Source organism: Labeo rohita, chromosome 15 (assembly GCF_022985175.1).
Source record: "Labeo rohita strain BAU-BD-2019 chromosome 15, IGBB_LRoh.1.0, whole genome shotgun sequence".
Taxonomy (NCBI): Eukaryota; Metazoa; Chordata; class Actinopteri; order Cypriniformes; family Cyprinidae; genus Labeo; species Labeo rohita.
In genome coordinates, this window is record NC_066883.1 from 36619011 (window position 1) to 36639859 (window position 20849).

The following is a 20849-nucleotide window of genomic DNA, read 5'->3' on the forward strand; positions in this document are numbered from 1 at the left end:
AGGTTTATTTTCTTACAGTACAATAAAATTCTAATTAATCTTTCTTTTAAAAATCAGCACACATTAAATGCAATACAAATATGATGATGGTGCATAAACACTTTAAATTAATAAAGTAAATATAAGTAAATTAAATAGTAAGTAAGTGTATATACAGAACTTATTTCACATTTCATAAAGGGAAAATATGAACAAACTGAAATTCAAACATTTAGATTTTAAGATGCATCAGGATTTTACTAGTTTTAAGATTTTAATTTAAGGTTTTTAGGTTTAACAGATTTATATTTATATTTAAAGATGTATAATTATTGTTTCTTTTACATTTATGAAACCATAATGGATGAAAATGTATTTGCCACTTAGATTTTCATTTTAAGATTTTACATTAAATTAGGACCATTAAGATTTTATTTATTTATTTATTTATTTAATGTTCACAATTTATTTTCTTAGAGTAAAACAGAATTTTAATAATTTGTTTTTATTAAAGTCAGCATAAATTAAATGCAGTAAACGTGATGAAGGTGCATAAAAATAAGTAAAATCACTTATAATTTGTTTAACATTTAATGTGAGTGCAAAAATTCTCATTTTCAACGCTTTACAGTGTCATTCGTTAACATTAATTCATGTATTAACTAACATGAACAAACAATGAACAGTACATTTATTAATCTTTGTTTCTGTTAGTTAATAAAAATACAGTCGTTCATTGTTAGTTCATGCATTAACTACTGTTAACAAACACAAATTGTGATTTTAATAGTGCATTAGTAAATGCTAAAATTAAATTCTGTAGATGTAGTGTTCATTCGTAGTTAATGTTAACTAATGTAGTTAACCAATAACTAATGAACCTTATAATAAATAAATATAACCTTATAAATAAATAAACATATAAAAAATAACTAAAAATGTTTTAGTGACAGATTTTGCCTTTGATCATCCAATCTTAAATATCTGGTTACTTTTCATGAATACAGCACAAACCATTTCTGTATTTTTTCTACAGGCGCATGCAGCATAAAAAGCCTTATATAAAGCATTTTCTCTCTCTCTTTCAGTCTCATTTACAGGGTGATGAAATATTTGTTTCTAGGCTGAAATGAGAAAACAGCTGGACACACAGATAAACACATGCACCAAATATGACTTAATAACCTGCTGAGTGATAAGATGAAAGATAAGTGCGCACTGCGCTCTGTTTCACTACAATATCAATTTATGGAGTGATGCATCAACATGGAAGAGCTCTGTTTCCTTTAGAACTATAAACCTAATAGTATTAGTCATATTTCAACACACACACACACATACAAAACTGCAGCGTGTAGGACCATGAAGATATTTTCAAATTTTCTTCGAAGGTAAGCTTTAATGTCTGTGTGCAAAAATATAATATCAATTCTTTTTTTTTTTTTTTTTTTTTTTTTTTTTGTGGTGAAATGTGATTTACACTACCAGCCAAAAGTTTTTGAGCAATCAGATTTTTAATGTTTTTTTAAAGAAGTCTCTTCTGCTCACCAAGCCTGCATTTATTTGATCCAAAGTACAGCTAAAACAGTAAAATATTTTTACTATTTAAAATAACTGCCTTCTATTTGAATATATTTTAAATGTTATTTATTCCTGTGATTTCAAAGCTGAAATCTTTGCATGATCCTTCAGAAATCATTCTAATATTTGGATTTTCTGCTCAAAAAACATTTATTATTATTATTATTATTATTATTATTATTATTATTATTATTATGTTGAAAACAGCTGAGTAGATTTTTTTCAGGTTTCTTTGATGATTAGAAAGCTCAGGAGAACAGCATTTATCCGAAATAGAAATCTTTTGTAACATTATAAATGTCTTTATCATAACTTTTGAACAATTTAAAGCATCCTTGCTAAATAAAATTATTCTTTTCTATAATTTCTTTCCATCTTTCCTATAATGTTCCAAAAGCTTTTTGTTTCAGATAAATGCAGATGCTTTTTTTCATCAAAGAATCCCCTAAAAAAGTACTCAACTGTTTTAAATATTGAAAATAATAATACTAATAATAAAAATATTTCTTTAACAGCAAATCAGCATATTAGAATGATTTCTGAAGGATCTTGTGACACTGAAGACTGGAGTAATGATGCTGAAAATTCAGCTTTGATCAAAGGAATAAATTACATTTTAATATATATTCAAATAGAAAGCAGCTATTTTAAACAGTAAAAATATTTCACAGAGCAGAAGAAACATTAAAAGTCTTACTGTTCAAAGACTTTTGACTGGTAGTGTATTTCAAATGTTCAAAGCTCATACTTTAAGAAGTGAAGCAAGAAAAGAGCAAAGATGATGAACAGAGAGATAAAGAATGGCGTGAGGAACTGGAGAGTGCAATTGATATTTTTATTAAAGTATTTTTATACAGTGTTGAGCTTCTTTTACGGCAGAGAAAGCGACACACACACTGCTAATCCACACAAATCCCTCTTCATTATGATTGCCATCATTATTTCGGTCTGTTGTGCTCATTGGATCTGAGACGCACACAACAACACTAACAGAGCGATACGTCACACCCGGTCAGACAAAAAAAAAATTAAACACAGCCATCCATGATTATTATCCACGGAAATATAATGCCATCACTGCTAAAAATGGCATTAATGATGTTCCAATCCGACACTTCACAGAGGCTTTTGTCAAATGTGACATGAACCGCTCTTAATTTAGCACAAGGGTGAGTGCAAAGCTGAACTCTCAGCAACCCTCAAACTAAACTGGCTTTGCCTTCAGCAGAAGCTTTCATCCAAAGGCACTTACAAAAAATTAAGAATATAAGAATACATAACAATAGATGCAAGACAGAACAACAGAACGACAGATATAACAATAAATGCATTCTAAAAATCTAAATAATATATAACTATTCACGATAGCAATATCACATGTTCATTATCCTGATATATCGTATTATAACAGCACATGTCTAAACCACTAGACTCTTCCAAAACTTCACAGCATCAACTCAAACATTTTAAACACCACAATCACTTGCAGAATGTGACAGTGTGCCATGATATTAATAACTGTAACACAGCTTACAGTAACTCTAATTAAACACCAAAGAACTCATTGACCAGCAGCTCTGCAGCAAACCAACTTCAGATTTAATGAGTCATTCACCAGCAGCTTCACTAATTAGTTTAACATTTAACAGCACTCACATTTCGCCATGCATTAAACACCCTCAATACGACTCAAAAGAGTTTTCCTGCTCAGCAAGGCTGCATTTATTTGATCAAAAATACTGTAAAAATTGTGAAATATTATTAGAATTTAAAATAAGTGTTTTCCATGTGAATATATTGTAAAATGTAATTTATTTCCAAAATCAAAACTGAATTTTCAGCATCATTACACACAACCTTTCAGAAATCATTCTAATATTATTGTCAATGTAACATTTTGTGGAAACTGTGATACATTTTATTTTTCAGGACATTTTTGATGAATAGAAAGTTCAAAGGAACTGCATTTATTTGAAAGAGAAAACATTTATCACATTATAAATGTCTTCACTGTTACTTTTGATCATTTTAATGCATCCCTGGTTAATAGAAATATTAATTTCTTTAAAAAAAGAAAAAAAAATGCATTACTGAGAGAAGCAGATTATCAAACAAGAAATGATGCGGTCGTAGCATTATATTATCCAGCAGGATTTGATTAGAATGTGATCTTAAGGCTTTGATAATATTGATTAATATTTTTTTTCCACTTCCACAGTCTTTTAAAGTTTATTAAAAGATAATAAAGACAAACTACTATAGAAGAAAAATACTGTAAAAAAAAATTGAAATATTATTAGATTTTAAAATAAGTGTTTTCTACTTAAATATATTGCAAAATGTCATTTATTTCCATTACACATTACACAAGTCTCAAGTGTCACATGATCTTTCAGAAATCATTCTAATATTATTGTCAATGTAACACTTTGTGGAAACTGCTACATTTTATTTTTCAGGATTCTTTGATGAATAGAAAGTTCAGAAGAACAGCATTTATTTGAAATAGAAAACTTTTATCACATTATAAATGTCTTTACTGTCACATTTGATCATTTTAAAGCATCCTTGGTTAATAGAAATATTAATTTCTTTAAAAAAAAAAGTGTATTATTGAGAGAAGCAGAATGTTAAACAGGAAGTGATGTGGGCATAACATTATATTATCCAGCAAGATTTGATTAGAATGTGATTGTAAGGCTTTGATAATATTGATTAATCTTATTTTTCCACATTCACACAGTCTTAATTTCATCAGCAGAAAATTAAAATCATTTCAGAGGCGGGGAAAGTTTGTTAAAAGATAATAAAGACAAATTACTTTAGAAGAAAAATACTGTAAAAATTGTGAAAAATTATTAGAATTTAAAATAAGTGTTTTCTACTTGAATATACTGCAAAATGTAATTTATTTCCATTATCAAAGCTGAATTTTCAGCATCATTACACAAGTCTTAAGATACTTCAGAAATCATTCTAATATGATTGTCAATGTAACACTTTGTGGAAACTGTGATACATTTGTTTTTCAGGATTCTTTGATGAATAGAAAGTTCAAAAGAACTGCATTTATTTGAAAACTTTTATCACATTATAAATGTCTTTACTGTCTCTTTTGATCGATTGAATGCATCCTTGATTAATAGAAATATTAATTTCTTAAAAAAAAAAGAAAAAAAATGCATTACTGAGAGAAGCAGATTATCAAACAAGAAATGATGCGGTCGTAGCATTATATTATCCAGCAGGATTTGATTAGAATGTGATCGTAAGGCTTTGATAATATTGATTGATATTATTTTTCCACATCCACACAGTCTTAATTTCATCAGCAGAAAGTCATTTCAGAGGCAGAGAAAGTTTGTTAAAAGTTAATAAAGACAAACTACTTTAGAAGAACATGCAGTGAAATCATTGTAAACAGGATCAGAAAAGGACAAACTCATTAGCGTCAGTCGGTCTGACACTAATGCAGCTCTAATGACTTCACAGAGACTGACCGGGTTCAGTGCTGATGATCTTCGCCGGGCCTTCCTCCTCATCCTCATCCTCTCCTTTACTGCCGTGAGACAGCAGCCGACGGAACAGACTACAGTAACGCGTCATGGCCTCTCACACACGCCTGAGTGTGTGTGAACCGCACCGGTTTAAAACCAGACCTGTAAATGTGTGTCTGATTTATCAAAATGTGTGTCTGAGTCTGTCTGTGTCTCTCTCTGTAAGTAAAACACTGTCATCGAGCGAGTGACCGTCTGTGCTCCCCTGATATTTGCCTGTGCAAATGTGGTGTGTGTGTTAGAGGGGGTGTGTCTGTAATAGAGATGTGTGTGTGTGTGTGTGTGTGAGTGGTTCAGAATGCAATACTAATGCACTGCTTACTGCTTAATGCATGCATTTGAAGTAAATACTGCTTACTGCTGATTTTCACAAAGAAATTACTGATACATTTCAGAAATAATTACAAAGAAGTGGCAAGTAACACAATGAAATAAATGTGAAATTTTGAAGTAGAAAAAAGAAATAGTGTTTTTTTGTAAAAGAGTCCAATTAATTTTCGTCTTTTATTTACAATAAAAAAAACTAATATTTTACAGTATGCAACCATAAATATTTCACACAGTACTATAACATTGTCACATCCAGTTTGTTTATTTGTTTATTTATTTATTTATTTTGTAGAAAACTCTGAACTTTCTGTTGCTTTCTGGGTAAATCTTACAAAATATTACTACCATATTTTAAGAAAAAATACTTTAGGAGCAAATTATTTTTAGATTTAAATATAAGATTTAAATCTAAAAATATTTATAAGATTTAATAAGATTTATTTTATAAGATTTAAATATAAAAATAATTTAAAAATAATTATAAATTAAATAAATTAAATGCAGTACAAAATATGACAAAGGTTCATATATATTTTGCATTTAAAATACCATAATTTGTGAGAAATGTGAGGGGAAAATGTGATTATAGACTATAATTTAAATTCAGTGTAGAAATTTCTGAACTTTCTGGGTGAATTTTATGAAATGTTAAACATCATAATAAGAAAAAAATATTTTGCATATTAAAAATGTAGCCTACTTTGGGAGCATATTATTTTTAAGAATTATTTTTTAACGGTAAGACAAAATTTCAATACAATTTGCACTTTATTTAAAATAAATAATTAAATAATAAATAAAGGTATAATAAATATTTAAATAAATGTGGTACAAGACAACAAATGTGTATATATAAAATAATTATATTATATATTAAAATAATATATCACCAGTTGTTTTGAGAAATGTGAGAGAAATAAGTGATTACAGATTGTAGTTTAAATTTGGTGTAGAAATGTCTAAACTTTCTGTTACTTTCTGGGTAAATCTTACAAAATATTTAATGTCATATTTAAAAAAAATATTTTGCATAATAAAAATGCAACCTACTTTCAGAGCATATTAATTTTATTTTAACAGTAAGACAAAATTCAAATACAATTTGCACAAAAATAAATGATTAAATAATAAATAATTAAAAATAATAAATAATTAAATAAATAAATGCAGTAAAAATGTGACAAAGGTATATATATAATTATATTATAATTACATTACAAATAATATATCAGTATATATCATAAGGCAATATGGAAAAATTTAAATTTTGTTTAAACGTCTTATTTTTCTGGCACTTTCTGAGTGAATCTTGCAAAACAATAAATGTAATATTTTAAAAATATATATTATTTGCATAATTGCAAAGTGCAGCCTATGACCATTTTATTTTGAGGTTTCTTTTTAAGATTTATTAAAGTGTATTAAAACCAGTATAAACTAAATGCAGCAGAAATATGATGATGGTATACAAATACATTAGTGTAAAATATTTTATTATTATTTGCTTCACACTTTATGTGAGAGAAAATGTGACTAAAGATTAAAATTTAAATGTTTGAAACTTTTAGCAGCAAACAATGATTTATTACGTTATTAATTAGATATTATGGTAATATCTCGTCCAGTTTATTCTCTTGCATATTTGCATCACACTGGATGTAATATGTCAAATCAAGTGCATTGCATAATAGATACAGTGTACTTTGCTAGTCTACTAGATATTTTCAAAAAAATCTGTGTATATTGTGTACAGTACAGCAGCCTACACAGCCAATGTCTTTGTGCAGATATTGCGTGCATTATTATTCGTCTCTGTTTTTATGATGACAAGCTGATCTTTTATAAATGTCATGTGCATCTGCATCTGCCTCTATAATGGTGTCTATAACTACCTTCAACACACATGGACCCATGTCTCCAACCACGATCTATCAGAAGTAATTAAGAAAGTCTGTAAGGAACACCAGTGTGAGAAACGGGATCTGCGCGTCCCGCATGCGTAATAGAGCCGCCGGCGTCTATTCTGAGAGTGAAGTTGGTGTTACTGAGAGCGAGAGCTATTTATAATGCTGTTTACAGACTCAAAGTGCTGTGCAGGAGGATTCTTCATAACGCACACACACATACAGAGAAAGCGCAGCTGCACAAGAAGGGCAGGGTTAAACGCAGCTGTAAACGTGTGTGTTTGCAGGAGAACGCGTGTCGTCAAATCAAACTGCTAATGGAAGTTTGTGACGTTGTTGTTGCTGTTGACCAGCAGGGGGCTGTAAAATACTAGATCATTTTTAGTGTAATGGACCTTTTAACTCACAAATATGCTGTTTTAATGATATTTGAGTTGCTAAGTGTTAAGTGTTTATCATGAAATGTACTAACAATATCAAAATTATTCTTACGTTTGCTTTATAAAAATCTGTAAAGAACTGACAGCAAAAAACATTTGAAGGTGGATGTTTGTACAATTACACTAATTATATAATTAGATTGTTTTTTGTTTTGATTTTACAATTTTTGATCATTTAGAGGCCTTAAATTCGTGCATCAAATATGATACAGCATGCTTTATAGAGTTAATAAAAACAAACTGTATTAATATTTTGTGTTACAGTTTGAAAAACTAAAATAAAATAACACTAAAGTAAGAATTTTTATTATGCAAAATGTAAGATTCACTCGGAAAGTGAATACATTTGTACAAAAAAAATTGGATTATAAATGCAAAATCAAACTTGACAATGTCAAAGTATTGTGTACAATATTTATTTTTACATACTGAACACTGTAAAAAATGTTTTGTTGCAAGTAGGTTATTAAGTAAGATTATTGGAGTACATTTTACAAAAAAAAAAAAAAAAAACACAAATTCAGTCTTTCTTTTAAAATTTCACCTTTAATGTGTAATTTGATGTTTCTTTGTAAGTATTTGCGGAATTTACTAGCACTTTATGAGTGAAAATTATTTTTAGTGTAGAATTCACTTTAAAACAACTCAAATAGTATTTTTGTGTAAAACATACTTCAATAATCTTTGTAGTTTTATAGGACACTATGCTGTATTTGTTTATAAGGATGCATTTACTTTAGAAAACAAATATATCTGGGATATACAGCTGAGGTCAAAAGTTTACATACACCTTGCAGAAAATGCAAAATGCTCATTATTTTACCAAAATAAAAGGGGTCATACAAAATGCATGTTGTTTTTTATTTAGTACTGACCTGAATAAGATACTTCACATAAAAGATGTTTACATATAGTCCACAAAAGAAAATAATAGTTGAATTAATAAAAATGACCCTGTTCAAGAGTTTACATACACTTGATTCTTACTACTGTGTTGTTACATGAATGATCCACAGCTGTGTTTTTGTTTAGTGATAGTTGTTCATGACTCTCTTGTTTGTTCTGAACAGTTAAACTGCCTGCTGTTCTTCAGAAAAAATCCTTTAGGTCCCACAAATTCTTTGTTTTTTCAGCATTTTTGTGCATTTGAACCCTTTCTAACAATGACTCTATGATTTTGAGATCCATCTTTTCACACTGAGGACAACTGAGGGACTCAAATGCAACTATTACAGAAGGTTCAAACGCTCACTGATGCTCCAAAAGGAAACACAATGCATTAAGAGCCGGGGGGGTGAAAACTTTTGGAATTTGAAGATCAGGGTAAATTTAACTTATTTTGCCTTCTGGGCAACATGTAAGTAGCTTCTGAAGGGCAGTACTAAATTTTAAAAAAGTTATATTTAGGCAAAATAAGAAAAATCTGTCTTGATTCTGTTCAAAAGTTTTCACCCCCCAGCTCTTAATGCATGGTTTTTCATTCTGAAGCATCAGTGAGCGTTTGAACCTTCTGTAATAGTTGCATATGAGTCCCTCAGTCCTCAGTGTGAAAAGATGCATCTCAAAATCAGAGTCGTTGGAAAGGGTTCAAACACACAAAAATGCTGAAAAAACAAAGAATTTGTGGAACCTGAAGGATTTTCTTTCTGAAGAATAGCAGGCAGTTTAACTGTTCAGGACAAACAAGGGACTCATGAATAACTATCACTAAATAAAAAAACACAGCTGTGGACCGTTCAGATAACAACAGTATGAAGAATCAAGCATATGCAAACATTTGAAAAGGGTAATTTTTATAAATTCAACTATTATTTTCTCTTGTGGTCTATATGTAAACATCTTTTATGTGAAATATCTTCTTCAGGTCAGAACTAAATACACAATAACATGCAATTTGTATGACGTCTCTAATTTTGGTAAAATGTATGTAAACTTTTGACCTCAAATGTAGCTTTAGGAGGTTGCATTTAGACCTCAAAACAGTGACAATCAATGCAAAATATTAGCTCTTAATATCGCAGCACAACAAATACTTCACAATAATGACAAAACAACAACAAAAGTCAGCAAACCATTCATATCAACAGCCCTCAGACGTACAAAACCTGCATGCTGCACGCTTTCTTCAGGAATATTACACCTCCCTGGTATGAAATACTCAAGCAGCATCATTCTGGGACACACGGCTGTAACCCAACACTACAGGACAATAAGAACATACTGTATCTGCTGTTTAATATTTGATTTTTGACCAATGATATTTTAGCGTGGGTGGGGTGACAAAGCAACCAATAAAAAATCTGTTTGTCCATGAGTTGTTCACGGTCAAACAAAAACTTAATTTAAGAAAGAGATGTGAGGTTTTCTTTCTCACAAGCACTATTTCACATGTGTTGAAGGGCTTAAATGCAAGTCGGGCTGTTTGAACGTCAGCAGACCAGATGAAGCAACTTGACACAGTTTATGCTGCAGATTTGGCAACCTGACTGACACGCTCACACATCTGACAGCAGAATGAACCACATAAACCGATCCGATTACTGCACACGCATTTTCCCAGGAATATTACTTGCATATGTGATATGCAATATGAAATGAATACATATTTATGAGCACAAATGAATCAAATGTGAGCTGGCAATTGATGGAGTGATTCAGCACAAGGCTACTACTGATAACACTACTGATAAAAAGTGATATTGCAATGCTAATATTATTTTGTAATAAGTAACTGATTACAAAATAATGAGCAGTTTTACTGGAATACATATTGGAAAGAGCCATGTTGCTCTTTGTTTGCTATGTTCCAAGCAGTGCTATTTTAGTCTTTATACATCTATTATAATATTTATTATTTTATTTTTGTATTTTAAGTTTTCCCTTTAGATTCAGTTTACATTTAATAATTGTATGTGCATTTATAATTGTTTTTTTAATATATTTCTATATAGCTTTCTATATATTATACAAAAAAATATATATATATATATATATATATATATATTATATGTGTGTGTAACACGTGTATATGTGTGTGTATATATATATATATATATATATAGTAAAATAAGTGATATTAAGATACAACTATTTAAAAATTGTTGTAAAATAAATAAAAAATCTAAATAATGAGAAAATAACCTTTAAAGTTGTCCAAATGAAGTTCTTAGCCATGCATATGACTAATCAAAAATTAAGTTTTGATATATTTACAGTAGGAAATTTACAAAATATCTTCATGGAACATAATCTTTACTTAATATCCTAATTATTTTTGGCATAAAAGAAAAATGTATAATTTTGACCCATACAATGTATATTTGGCTACTACTACAAATATATCCGTGCTACTTAAGACTGTTTTTGTGGTCCAGGGTCACATATAATATGTATATTTAAGTATGTAAGTATATATATAAAATATATTTTATTGTTGCCATGGCAACATTTCTAATTCTCTGTTACATTTTAACTAATCTTACTGCATTTTATTTGATTTCAGCTTTTTATCAATTATTGAAAATTATTTTTAATAGTTATAATTTTAGTTTTAGTTAACAATTACAACACTGTTTGCAACAAGCCTGTATGTTCATTAAATGTAGGCAATGATATTCCTTTACAGTCACTTTTGGTGCAATAAACAACCTGAAATAGTTTGTCTTTTTTCCTTGCCTAGAACAGATTAGGTGAAGTCTGTAAACACATTTTAAAATGTTACTTGAATCAACTCAAAAAATGAAAACCAGTGAAATCAGTTCACTGTCAACTGAAAGATTTACTGCCCTAAACTTCTGCATGGTCTCGGTCATGTGACTTCTCCTAACTAATGATTGGACATTGCAAACAATCAGAATGATACATGTATGAACACATTCAATATGAGACAAATAAAACTTCCCTTTTAAACAAGTTGTGAAAGGAATAATGTTTTACAAATATTATATACGTGTTTGTGTTGAATAGTGTAAAGCCTGTGCTGTTTAAGTGTTATTAATGAGAAATGTCAGTGTGTTCGTGAACTCTGTGACACAGTGAGGTCGTGTGATTGAATGAATCATGTTTACAGCATGTCACCATGTGATGGCTGGTATTTAAGGCTTTCCACAACACCTATTTGTATACTGTGTGAGTATGTGCGCGTGTGTGTGTGTGTGAGAAAGAAAGTGTGTCTGGTTCAGGTATACCCTATGTTATGGAAACAAAATAGATGGCAATATCCAAAATCATTGTGGGGACATTGTTGGTCTTTATGAGGAAACAAATTTCTAAATCATACAAAATAAAGGTTTTTTTGACAATCCAAAAGGGCAGAAAGTACAGTTTCCAGTGTGTACGTGTGTGTACGTGTTTATGCAAGGGAAAGGTCAAAGGTGCCATTAGTCATGTGGACAGGCCTAAATCAAACACACTTCCATCTATCCAAGGTCAAGAGGCCACAACACACACACAAACACAAATCAATGATTTCATTAAAGGAGAAGTCCACTTCCAGAACAACAATTTACAAATAATGTACTCACCCCCTTGTCATCCAAGATGTTCATATCTTTCTGTCTTCAGTCGTAAAGAAATTATGGTTCTTGAGAAAAGCATTTCAGGATTTTTCTTCATATAATGGACTTCAATTGTGCGCCCTATTTTGAACTTCCAAATAATAGTTTAAATGCAGCTTCAAAGGCTCTAAACGATCCCAGCCGAGGAAGAAGGGTCTTATCTAGCGAAACGATCGCTCATTTTCGGAAAATAAAAATTTGTATACTTTTTAAGCACAAAAGCTTGTGTAGCACAGGTTCTGGCATGCGCGTTCACGTACTATTGAATCACGTCGAAAGGTCACGCGGAACTACAGATCCAGTGTTTACAAAGCGAACACTCAAAAACTAAGAAAGTGCAAGTAAGTCAAACACTGTTTACAAACAAAAAGGTACAACGATGTCTGACGATTCTGAAGTTGTAGGAGAAAATAAGATGGAGTTTTTCGCCATACTCTACCTTTTTGAGCCGGAGTACACAGACGATGAACTTAGACGTGATTCGTAGTAGTGATGGGAAGTTCGGATCATTTTACCGACTCGGACCTTTGAGTCTCGTTCAGCAAAATGAACCAATCTGTTTTCAAGTCATTTCATTAATTTTAGCAAAATCAGAATCACGTGACAGCCCCATAAGATGAACGAACGACTTGAAAAACCCCAAGACTCGAAACAGGTGAACTAATTCCAGCACAGAACCTAATAGGATGTTGCGCATGCGCAACTGAACGAATCACTCCCAGAGACGACTTGTTCTTCATGAGTCACATTAAAGATTCGTTCATAATGAACGAATCATTCAAGAACGCGCATTCCAGAGCCTGTGCTACACCAGCTTTTGTGCTTAAAAAAACATACAAATGTTTATTTTTTGAAAAAAATGACCGATCGTTTCGCTAGATAAGTCCCTTCTTCCTCAGCTGGGATCATTTAGAGCCTTTGAAGCTGCATTTAAACTACATTTTGGAAGTTTAAAATTGGGGGCACAATTGAAGTCCATTATATGAAGAAAATGCTGTTTTCCTCAAAAACCATAATTTCTTTATGACTGAAGACAGAAGGACATGAACATCTTGGATGACAAGGGGGTGAGTAAATTATTTGTAAATTGTTGTTCTGGAAGTGAACTTCTCCTTTAATGACACACAGAGAAGATGACGATACGAATGTGAGGCAGGATTCTGACAGTCTCAGAGATTCACTCCATCTTCTGTGTGTGTTTAGAAGGATAGACAGATACTTAAGTCAGCAAAAGACAGTTCACACTAATGAAACACACACAGATGGAGATTTTCTCATGTCCATCTAAAATCATTTTGACATGCTCGATCCATGTTTCATTTTTATGATATAATGCTTTCACTGCGTGTGTGATCTGATGCACCTGCAGCAATAAATCATTCTGATGGAGGTTTTTCTCTCTATTGCTCGCTCACTGTCTACCGCCACCTGCTGTCAGATTCATGCAAATGCACCATAACACACACCCAAATACATATCTAAAACATTGTCTACAGCACAGCGGTTTTCAACATTGATAATAATCAGAAATGTGCATGAAATCAGCATTTCAGAATGATTTCTGAAGGATCATGTGACATTGAAAACTGAAGTAAGGATGCTGAAAATTCAGCTTTGATCACAGGAATAAATTACATTTTAACAGATATTCACATAGAAAACAGCTATTTGAAATTTAAATAATATTCCACAATATGACAGCTTTTACTGTATTTTCAATCAAACTGTAATACTGAATGCTAGTGTATACATGAGTGCACCTTTAAAAATCCCTGAGCGACGGTAAACAAAGTGCTCTCAGGTGGCCTGCCATTTCCCAGCATTCACCTGTACTCGAATGAACAGCCATCACTAGCACAGCAGCACATAAACAGCCTGTGTTCTCCTGTACATATACAACCAAAGCCTCGATTTAGCTCTTTATCATCTTGCTTATTCACAATTTGATCCATTTCTGGGCTTGCTTTGATCAAGAACGACCACTTCTGTCAATCTGACTAACATGTAAATTGACCAACCATCATATTTCTGTTTGTCTGACTTAGTGGATAACTAGTTTACCTACTACTAAGTGTATCAAACATAAGATTTTACATGGTGATGCTCAATGCAGCAATCTGGGAACTCTTCCTGTCCAAGTAGGCGTTTTTGGCTTGACTAAGCTGCGACGTGGACCAGACATTATTTATCAAGTCTAAGTCTCAGACTAGCTAAATATAACATTTACCCACTGACCTTAAATGAAGCCAAGCCACAATAAAGAACAATTCCGACTGCAAAAGAATATACTGACATTGATTTACTCCTCCAGATGCAGATACTGAGATGTTGCGTGTGTGAAACAGTGTTTTGCTTTGTTGTCTCGCCATCTGACAGTCTAAGCCAAAATCAATTGCGAGTATCACCCGACTAACTATCAGTTTACAAACACACAGATCAACGTATACAATCGCCATCGAACCTTCCTTCTCAGTGCACTGTTAAGGATATGTGTTTTATGCCTCAAGGTATAAAGATACTAAAAAGGTATAAAGTTTCTTTTAAAACATTTCATAGTAAATGTGATTCATGCAATGCTATTGCAACAGTGTTAAGTGAATGTCTTAAAAAGAAGCATTATGCATAATGTTGTAAACAACATTTTAGTAATCTTTTGTTCATAAAGAACCTTTAACATCCATGGAATCATTCCATTCCACAAAAGGTTCTTCAGATTATTAAAATGTCTTCAACATTACAAAAAATGGTACTTAAGAACTTGAAATCAACTGTTTTTGTCACATATTTTCATGTTTTGTTCATAACTACACGTACATCCACTAAAAAAACACTGTCACACTAATTAACTGATTTGCAAAGTAAATGCAAAATATTAGTTCTGAGTAAAAATGCTGTTTGCACACTTGATATGATGGACCTAAGTACAGACATACAAGCATTTTTGAGTGTGACTTATGTTTAAAAACAAGGTGAATAGAACACAGAAACTCATGAAACATTCATGCACTTGCATGTTTTGGCCATACATTTAATAAAAATGACTACTTCACCAGTTCATTGACTTGAAGAATCAATGGAAAATGTCAATTCTGAGAAAAGATCCTGCAGCATTTGTTTGAATGCATGATAATTTGAATCTAATTATAGACATTCTGCCATTTTTAGTGTAATTTACACACTTTAAAATAAATATTGCAACCTTTGTAAACCTTTTGCAACTTGTAGTGATTGGTTCTTAGAAGAACCATTTTTGCTGCATTAAAATAAAAGGTGTATAGAATGCAGCAGCTTGTGTTCATGCACTTTCAGCCATAACTTGCTTCATACATTCACTAAATATCACTGTCACACCAATTAACTGATTTGAAAAGTCAATGCAACAGCTTAGTTGTGAGATAAAATAATGCAGCATTTGTTTGGCACACTTGATACTTTGCATCTAATTATAGACATTCAAGCATTGTTGAGCGTGACTTGCAATTTTAAGAGTGTAAAAACCATTTCGGGCTCCACAAAGAACCTTTAAATGAACAGTGTTCTTTGGTGAAGAACAATTTGAAGAATCTTTTTCCATTATAAAGAACCTTTTGTGCAATGATGTTAAAAGTTCTTCATCGAACCATCAATGCTAATAAAAAGCCTGTTTTTAAGAGTGTAGCTTGCTTTTACAATAAAAATTGGATTGATAAAATGCAGCAACTCATCAAAACAAACTTGTGTTCATGCACTTGCACTTAGAATCACTGCCACAGAAATTTGCTGGTTTGAAAAGTCAATGCAAAAAGTTAGTTCTGAGAAAAGATACTGTAGCATTTGGTTGCACACTTAATATTTTGCATCTAATTATAGACATTCAAGCATTTCCCTAAAAAACCAGGAGCAGCTCTTAGAAGAACCATTTGAACAACCCTTTTCCATTATAAAGAACCTTTTGTGCAATGGAAAGGTTCTATGGATGTTAAAGGTTCTTCATGGAACCATCAATGCTAATAACAAAGCCTGTTTTTGAGAGCATAGCTTGCTTCTGAGTTAAAAAATAAGGTTGATAGAATGCAGCAACTCATGAAAACAAACTTGTTTTCATGCACTTGAAAAAAAATTAGTTCTGAGAAAAGATCCTGTTGCATTTAGCTGCATACCTGATATTTTGCATCTAGACATTCAAGCATTTTTGAGTGTGGCATTCAAGCATTTTGGGCAAGGAACCTTTAAGTGATCAATTCTTAAAAGAACCATTTTTTGTTTAGTGAAGAACAACCTTTTTCCATTATAAAGAACCTTTTGAGCAATGGAAAGGTTCTGTGAATATTAATTCATGGAACCATCAATAATGACAATAAAGAGAGAGTTTTTAAGAGTGTAGCTTGCTTTGTGGTAAAAAAAAAAAAAAATAAATAAGGTTGACAGAATGCAGTAAACAAACTTGTGTTCATGCACTTACGTTTTGATCATAACTTACTTCATACATGCACTAGAAATTATTGCCACAGCAATTAATTGATTGAAAAACTCAATGCAAAAAGCTACTTCTGAGAAAAGATCCTGTAGCATTTGGTTGCACACTTGATATTTTGCATCTAATTATAGACATTCAAGCATTTTAGGCTCCCTAAAGAACCTTTCAGTGATCAGAACCATTTTTTCTTTAGTGAAGAACAATTTGAGAAACCTTTTGTCTATTATAAAGGACCTTTTGTGAAATGGAAAGGTTCTATGGATGTTAAAGGTTCTTCATGAAAGATCAATGCTAATAAAAAGCCTGTTTTTAAAAGCATAGCTTGCTTCTGCTTTAAAAAATAAGGCGGATAGAATTCAGCAACTCATGAAAACAAACTTGTGTTCATCCACTTGCATGTTTCGATCATAACTTGCTTCATACATGTGCTAAAAATCACTGCCACGGCAATTAACTGATTTAAAATGTGAGAAAAGATCCTGTAGCGTTTGGTTGCACACTTTATATTTTGCATCTAATTACAGAGATTAAAGCATTTTAGGCTCCCAAAGAACCTTTCAGTGATCAGAACCATTTTTTCTTTAGTAAAGACCAATTTGAGAAACCTTTTTCTATTATACAGAACCTTTTGTGCAATGGAAAGGTACTATGGATGTTAAAGGCTCATAATGAACAATAAATGCTAATAAAAAGCCTGTTTTTAAAAGCATAGCTTGCTTCTGCTTTAAAAAATAAGGTGAATAGAATTCAGCAACTCATGAAAACAAACTTGTGTTCATGCACTTGCATGTTTCGATCTTAACTTGCTTCATGCACTAAAAATCACTGCCACAGCAATGTACTGATTTAAAAACTCTATGGAAAAAGTTAGTTCTAAGAAAAAATCCTGTAGCACACTTGATATTTTGCATCTAATTATAGACATTCAAGCATTTTAGGCTCCCTAAAGAACCTTTCAGTGATCAGAACCATTTTTTTTAGTGAAGAACAATTTGAGAAAGCTTTTGTCTATTATAAAGGACCTTTTGTGCAATGGAAAGGTTCTATGGATGTTAAAGGTTCTTCATGAAAGATCAATGCTAATAAAAAGCCTGTTTTTAAAAGCATAGCTTGATTCTGCTTTAAAAAATAAGGCGGATAGAATTCAGCAACTCATGAAAACAAACTTGTGTTCATGCACTTGCATGTTTCGATCTTAACTTGCTTCATGCACTAAAAATCACTGCCACAGCAATGTACTGATTTAAAAACTCTATGGAAAAAGTTAGTTCGGAGAAAAGATCCTGTAGCACAGGGGTGCTCAACCCTGGTCCTGGAGATCGACTTTCCTGCAGAGTTCAGCTTTAACCCTGACCAAACACACTTGAACCAGCTAATTAGGATCTCAAGGAGCACTTGATAATTACAGACAGGTGTGTTTTGATTAGGGTTGGAACTAAACTCTGCAAAATGTCGATCTCCAGGAACAGGGTTGGGTACCCCTGCTGTAGCATTTGGTTGAACATTTGATATTTTGCATCTATTTAGACATTCAAGCATTTTGGGCTCCCTAAAGAAACTTAGAAGTGCCATTTTTTGAAGAACCTTTTTCCTTTATAAGGAACTTTTTGTGCAATGGGAAGGTTCTGTGATTGTAATGTTCTTCATGGAACCATAAATGCCAATAAAGAGCCTGTTTTTAAGAGTGTAGCTTGCTTTTGTGTTAAAAATAAGGTGGATAGAATTCAGCAACTCAACAAACTTGTGTTCATGCACTTGTGTGTTTTAATCATAACTTGCTTTATACATGCAAAAAGTTAGTTTTGAGAAGATGCACACTTGATATTTTGCATCTAATTATAGACATTAAAGAATTCTTGAACATGACATTCATTTAAGCCTCCCCAAAGAACTGTTTGAATAACCTTTTTCCATTATAAAGAAACTTGGAAAGGGATATTAATGTTCTTCACAGAACCATCAATGCCAATAAAGAGGCTGTTTTTAATTTAATTGGTTCCACTTTAAAAAATAAGGTTGATAGAATCCAGCAACTCATGTTTCGGGTATAATCTGCTTCAAACACTGCCAGAGCAGTTAATTGATTTGAAAAGTCAATGCAAAAAGTGAGAAAAAAATATTTATTTTGCATGTTCAATTAAAGTTTTGAAGAGTTTAACAACCATTTTGGGTTCCTCAAAGAATCTTTCACCATTTTTTCCATGGCGAAGAACAATTTGATGATCTACGAAGAGCCTTTGTGCAATGGAAACTTCCGAAGGGCTCTCGCAGAAACACAGCCGCCAATAAAGAACATTTTTAAGAGCCTATATAGGTTTTGGGGCCGCTGTATTTACCGCACATACGAACAGCTACATATATCAAATTCAGACTGACCCAAATCCATTTATTAGTGCTGGATACTGGGCCATAAAACACAGCAACAAAACACACTCAGGTGCAGTAACTAGTCTGATGCGAAATCTGAAATATTCCTACACACTCCATATATTTCCCATGAACATTCGGGTGCAGTAAAGCGAAAGCGCTACCCGTGCTGAATGTTGATGACTGCATGGAAGAACACCATCATATGCCATCTGTACCTCTCCTGAAATCAATAAACTGATGTTAACAGACAAAAACAATCACAGCTACACCCAAACGCTGACAAAAACATGTTGTATGATGCAGACAGGTGTCTCAACGTGTGAAGGAACTCGATGTATCGACAGCTTGCTGGTACACACACACATACACACACACGCCCAGGACTGTGATGGATGTGATGTGTGGAGGAAGACCACCCTTCCCTGGCCGAACCCCAAGCGGGAGGCATTTCTGCTGCATCAGGATGTTTTAACACAACATCTGCAGATGGATAACACACACACACACATGCTTGACATCTGATGAGCATCACATATGAACACATACACACACACACACACGCACACACACACACACCCCACCCAGACCCCGTCAGGACAGCAGACCTGAGTACCGCAGTCTACACACACACACAAACACACACTCACACCCACACACTTACACTCACACTCATGTACATACGCACACACAGCGCCCTGTCCGTGAAATGACGTCAGTCGCTCACCGGCGCTCTTGTCTTTGCTCTCCATCTCCCGTTGCGCTGCTGTCGGTCACGGAGGATGAAGATGCCGATGATGAAGACACGTTGTTCGCTGCGTCCGTCCGCTTCGCGTCGGTTCCTGGCTTGCGCTGCAGCGCACGGGCGCGACTCTCACGTGAGAGCAGCTGTCAATCACTTCACGCGCCGTCCGGTGCTGAGGCGACGGCGGAATCGCGGGCGTGGTGGTGCTTGTTGATGCTGAGTGTGCGTGTGTCTGACCGGGGCTCGTTCCGCGCGCCGTTAACGGGAGCTGCCGCAGCTCCGCCGCTATCAGACACACGGGCGTGACGTCAGCGCAGGTGTCATGTGACACCTCACAAAAGAGTCCCGATGTGATCCTCAGATCAACTTCACCATGGTACAAATGCGATGAGATTGTATTATCACGGTAGGCTACTCTGATATATTAATATTAATTCATGTAGAGCAATTACAAATATTTTTGCAAATATTAAAATTGTTAATATATTTTATTTTCTGTGAGAATGCATAATAAAGATTAAAATTCAAGTGATTTTTAAATATACTTATTTCGAGTGTAATAACTGTAATACATAATTATTATTATATACTTATATGTGACCCTGGACCACAAAACCAGTCATAAGTGCCTTTTTTTTTAATTGATTTATACATCTGAAAGCTGAATAAATAAGGTTTCCATTTATGTATGGTTTGTTAGGATAGGACAACATTTGGCTGAGATACAACTATTTGAATATCTGGAACCTGAGGGTGCAAAAAAATTAAAAAAAATGAGGAAATCACTTTTAAAGTTGTCCAAATGAAGTTCTTAGCAATGCATAGGCCTATTACTAATCAATAATTAAGTTCTGATATATTTACAGTAGGAAATTTACTAAATATCTTAATGAAACATGATCTTTATTTAATATTCTAATGATTTTTGGCATAA

At 32.8% G+C, this 20849-nt stretch overlaps 1 protein-coding gene across 2 annotated transcripts in view; it reads right to left on the minus strand.

Annotated features, from left to right (window-relative positions):
- fgf12b (fibroblast growth factor 12b) overlaps positions 1-20223 on the minus strand; it is a 56465-nt gene extending 36242 nt beyond the window's left edge. Inside the window, exon 1 of one of the 2 annotated variants that reach the window (XM_051129511.1) lies at positions 19898-20223. In XM_051129511.1, coding sequence (XP_050985468.1) covers positions 19898-19922 — 25 coding nt within the window. In that variant the 5' untranslated portion in view covers positions 19923-20223. Of the gene's footprint in view, positions 1-5060; positions 5485-19897 lie in introns of those variants that run through there. The other variant, XM_051129509.1, reaches the window with a different exon arrangement.
- Positions 20224-20849: the final 626 nt, after the last annotated feature.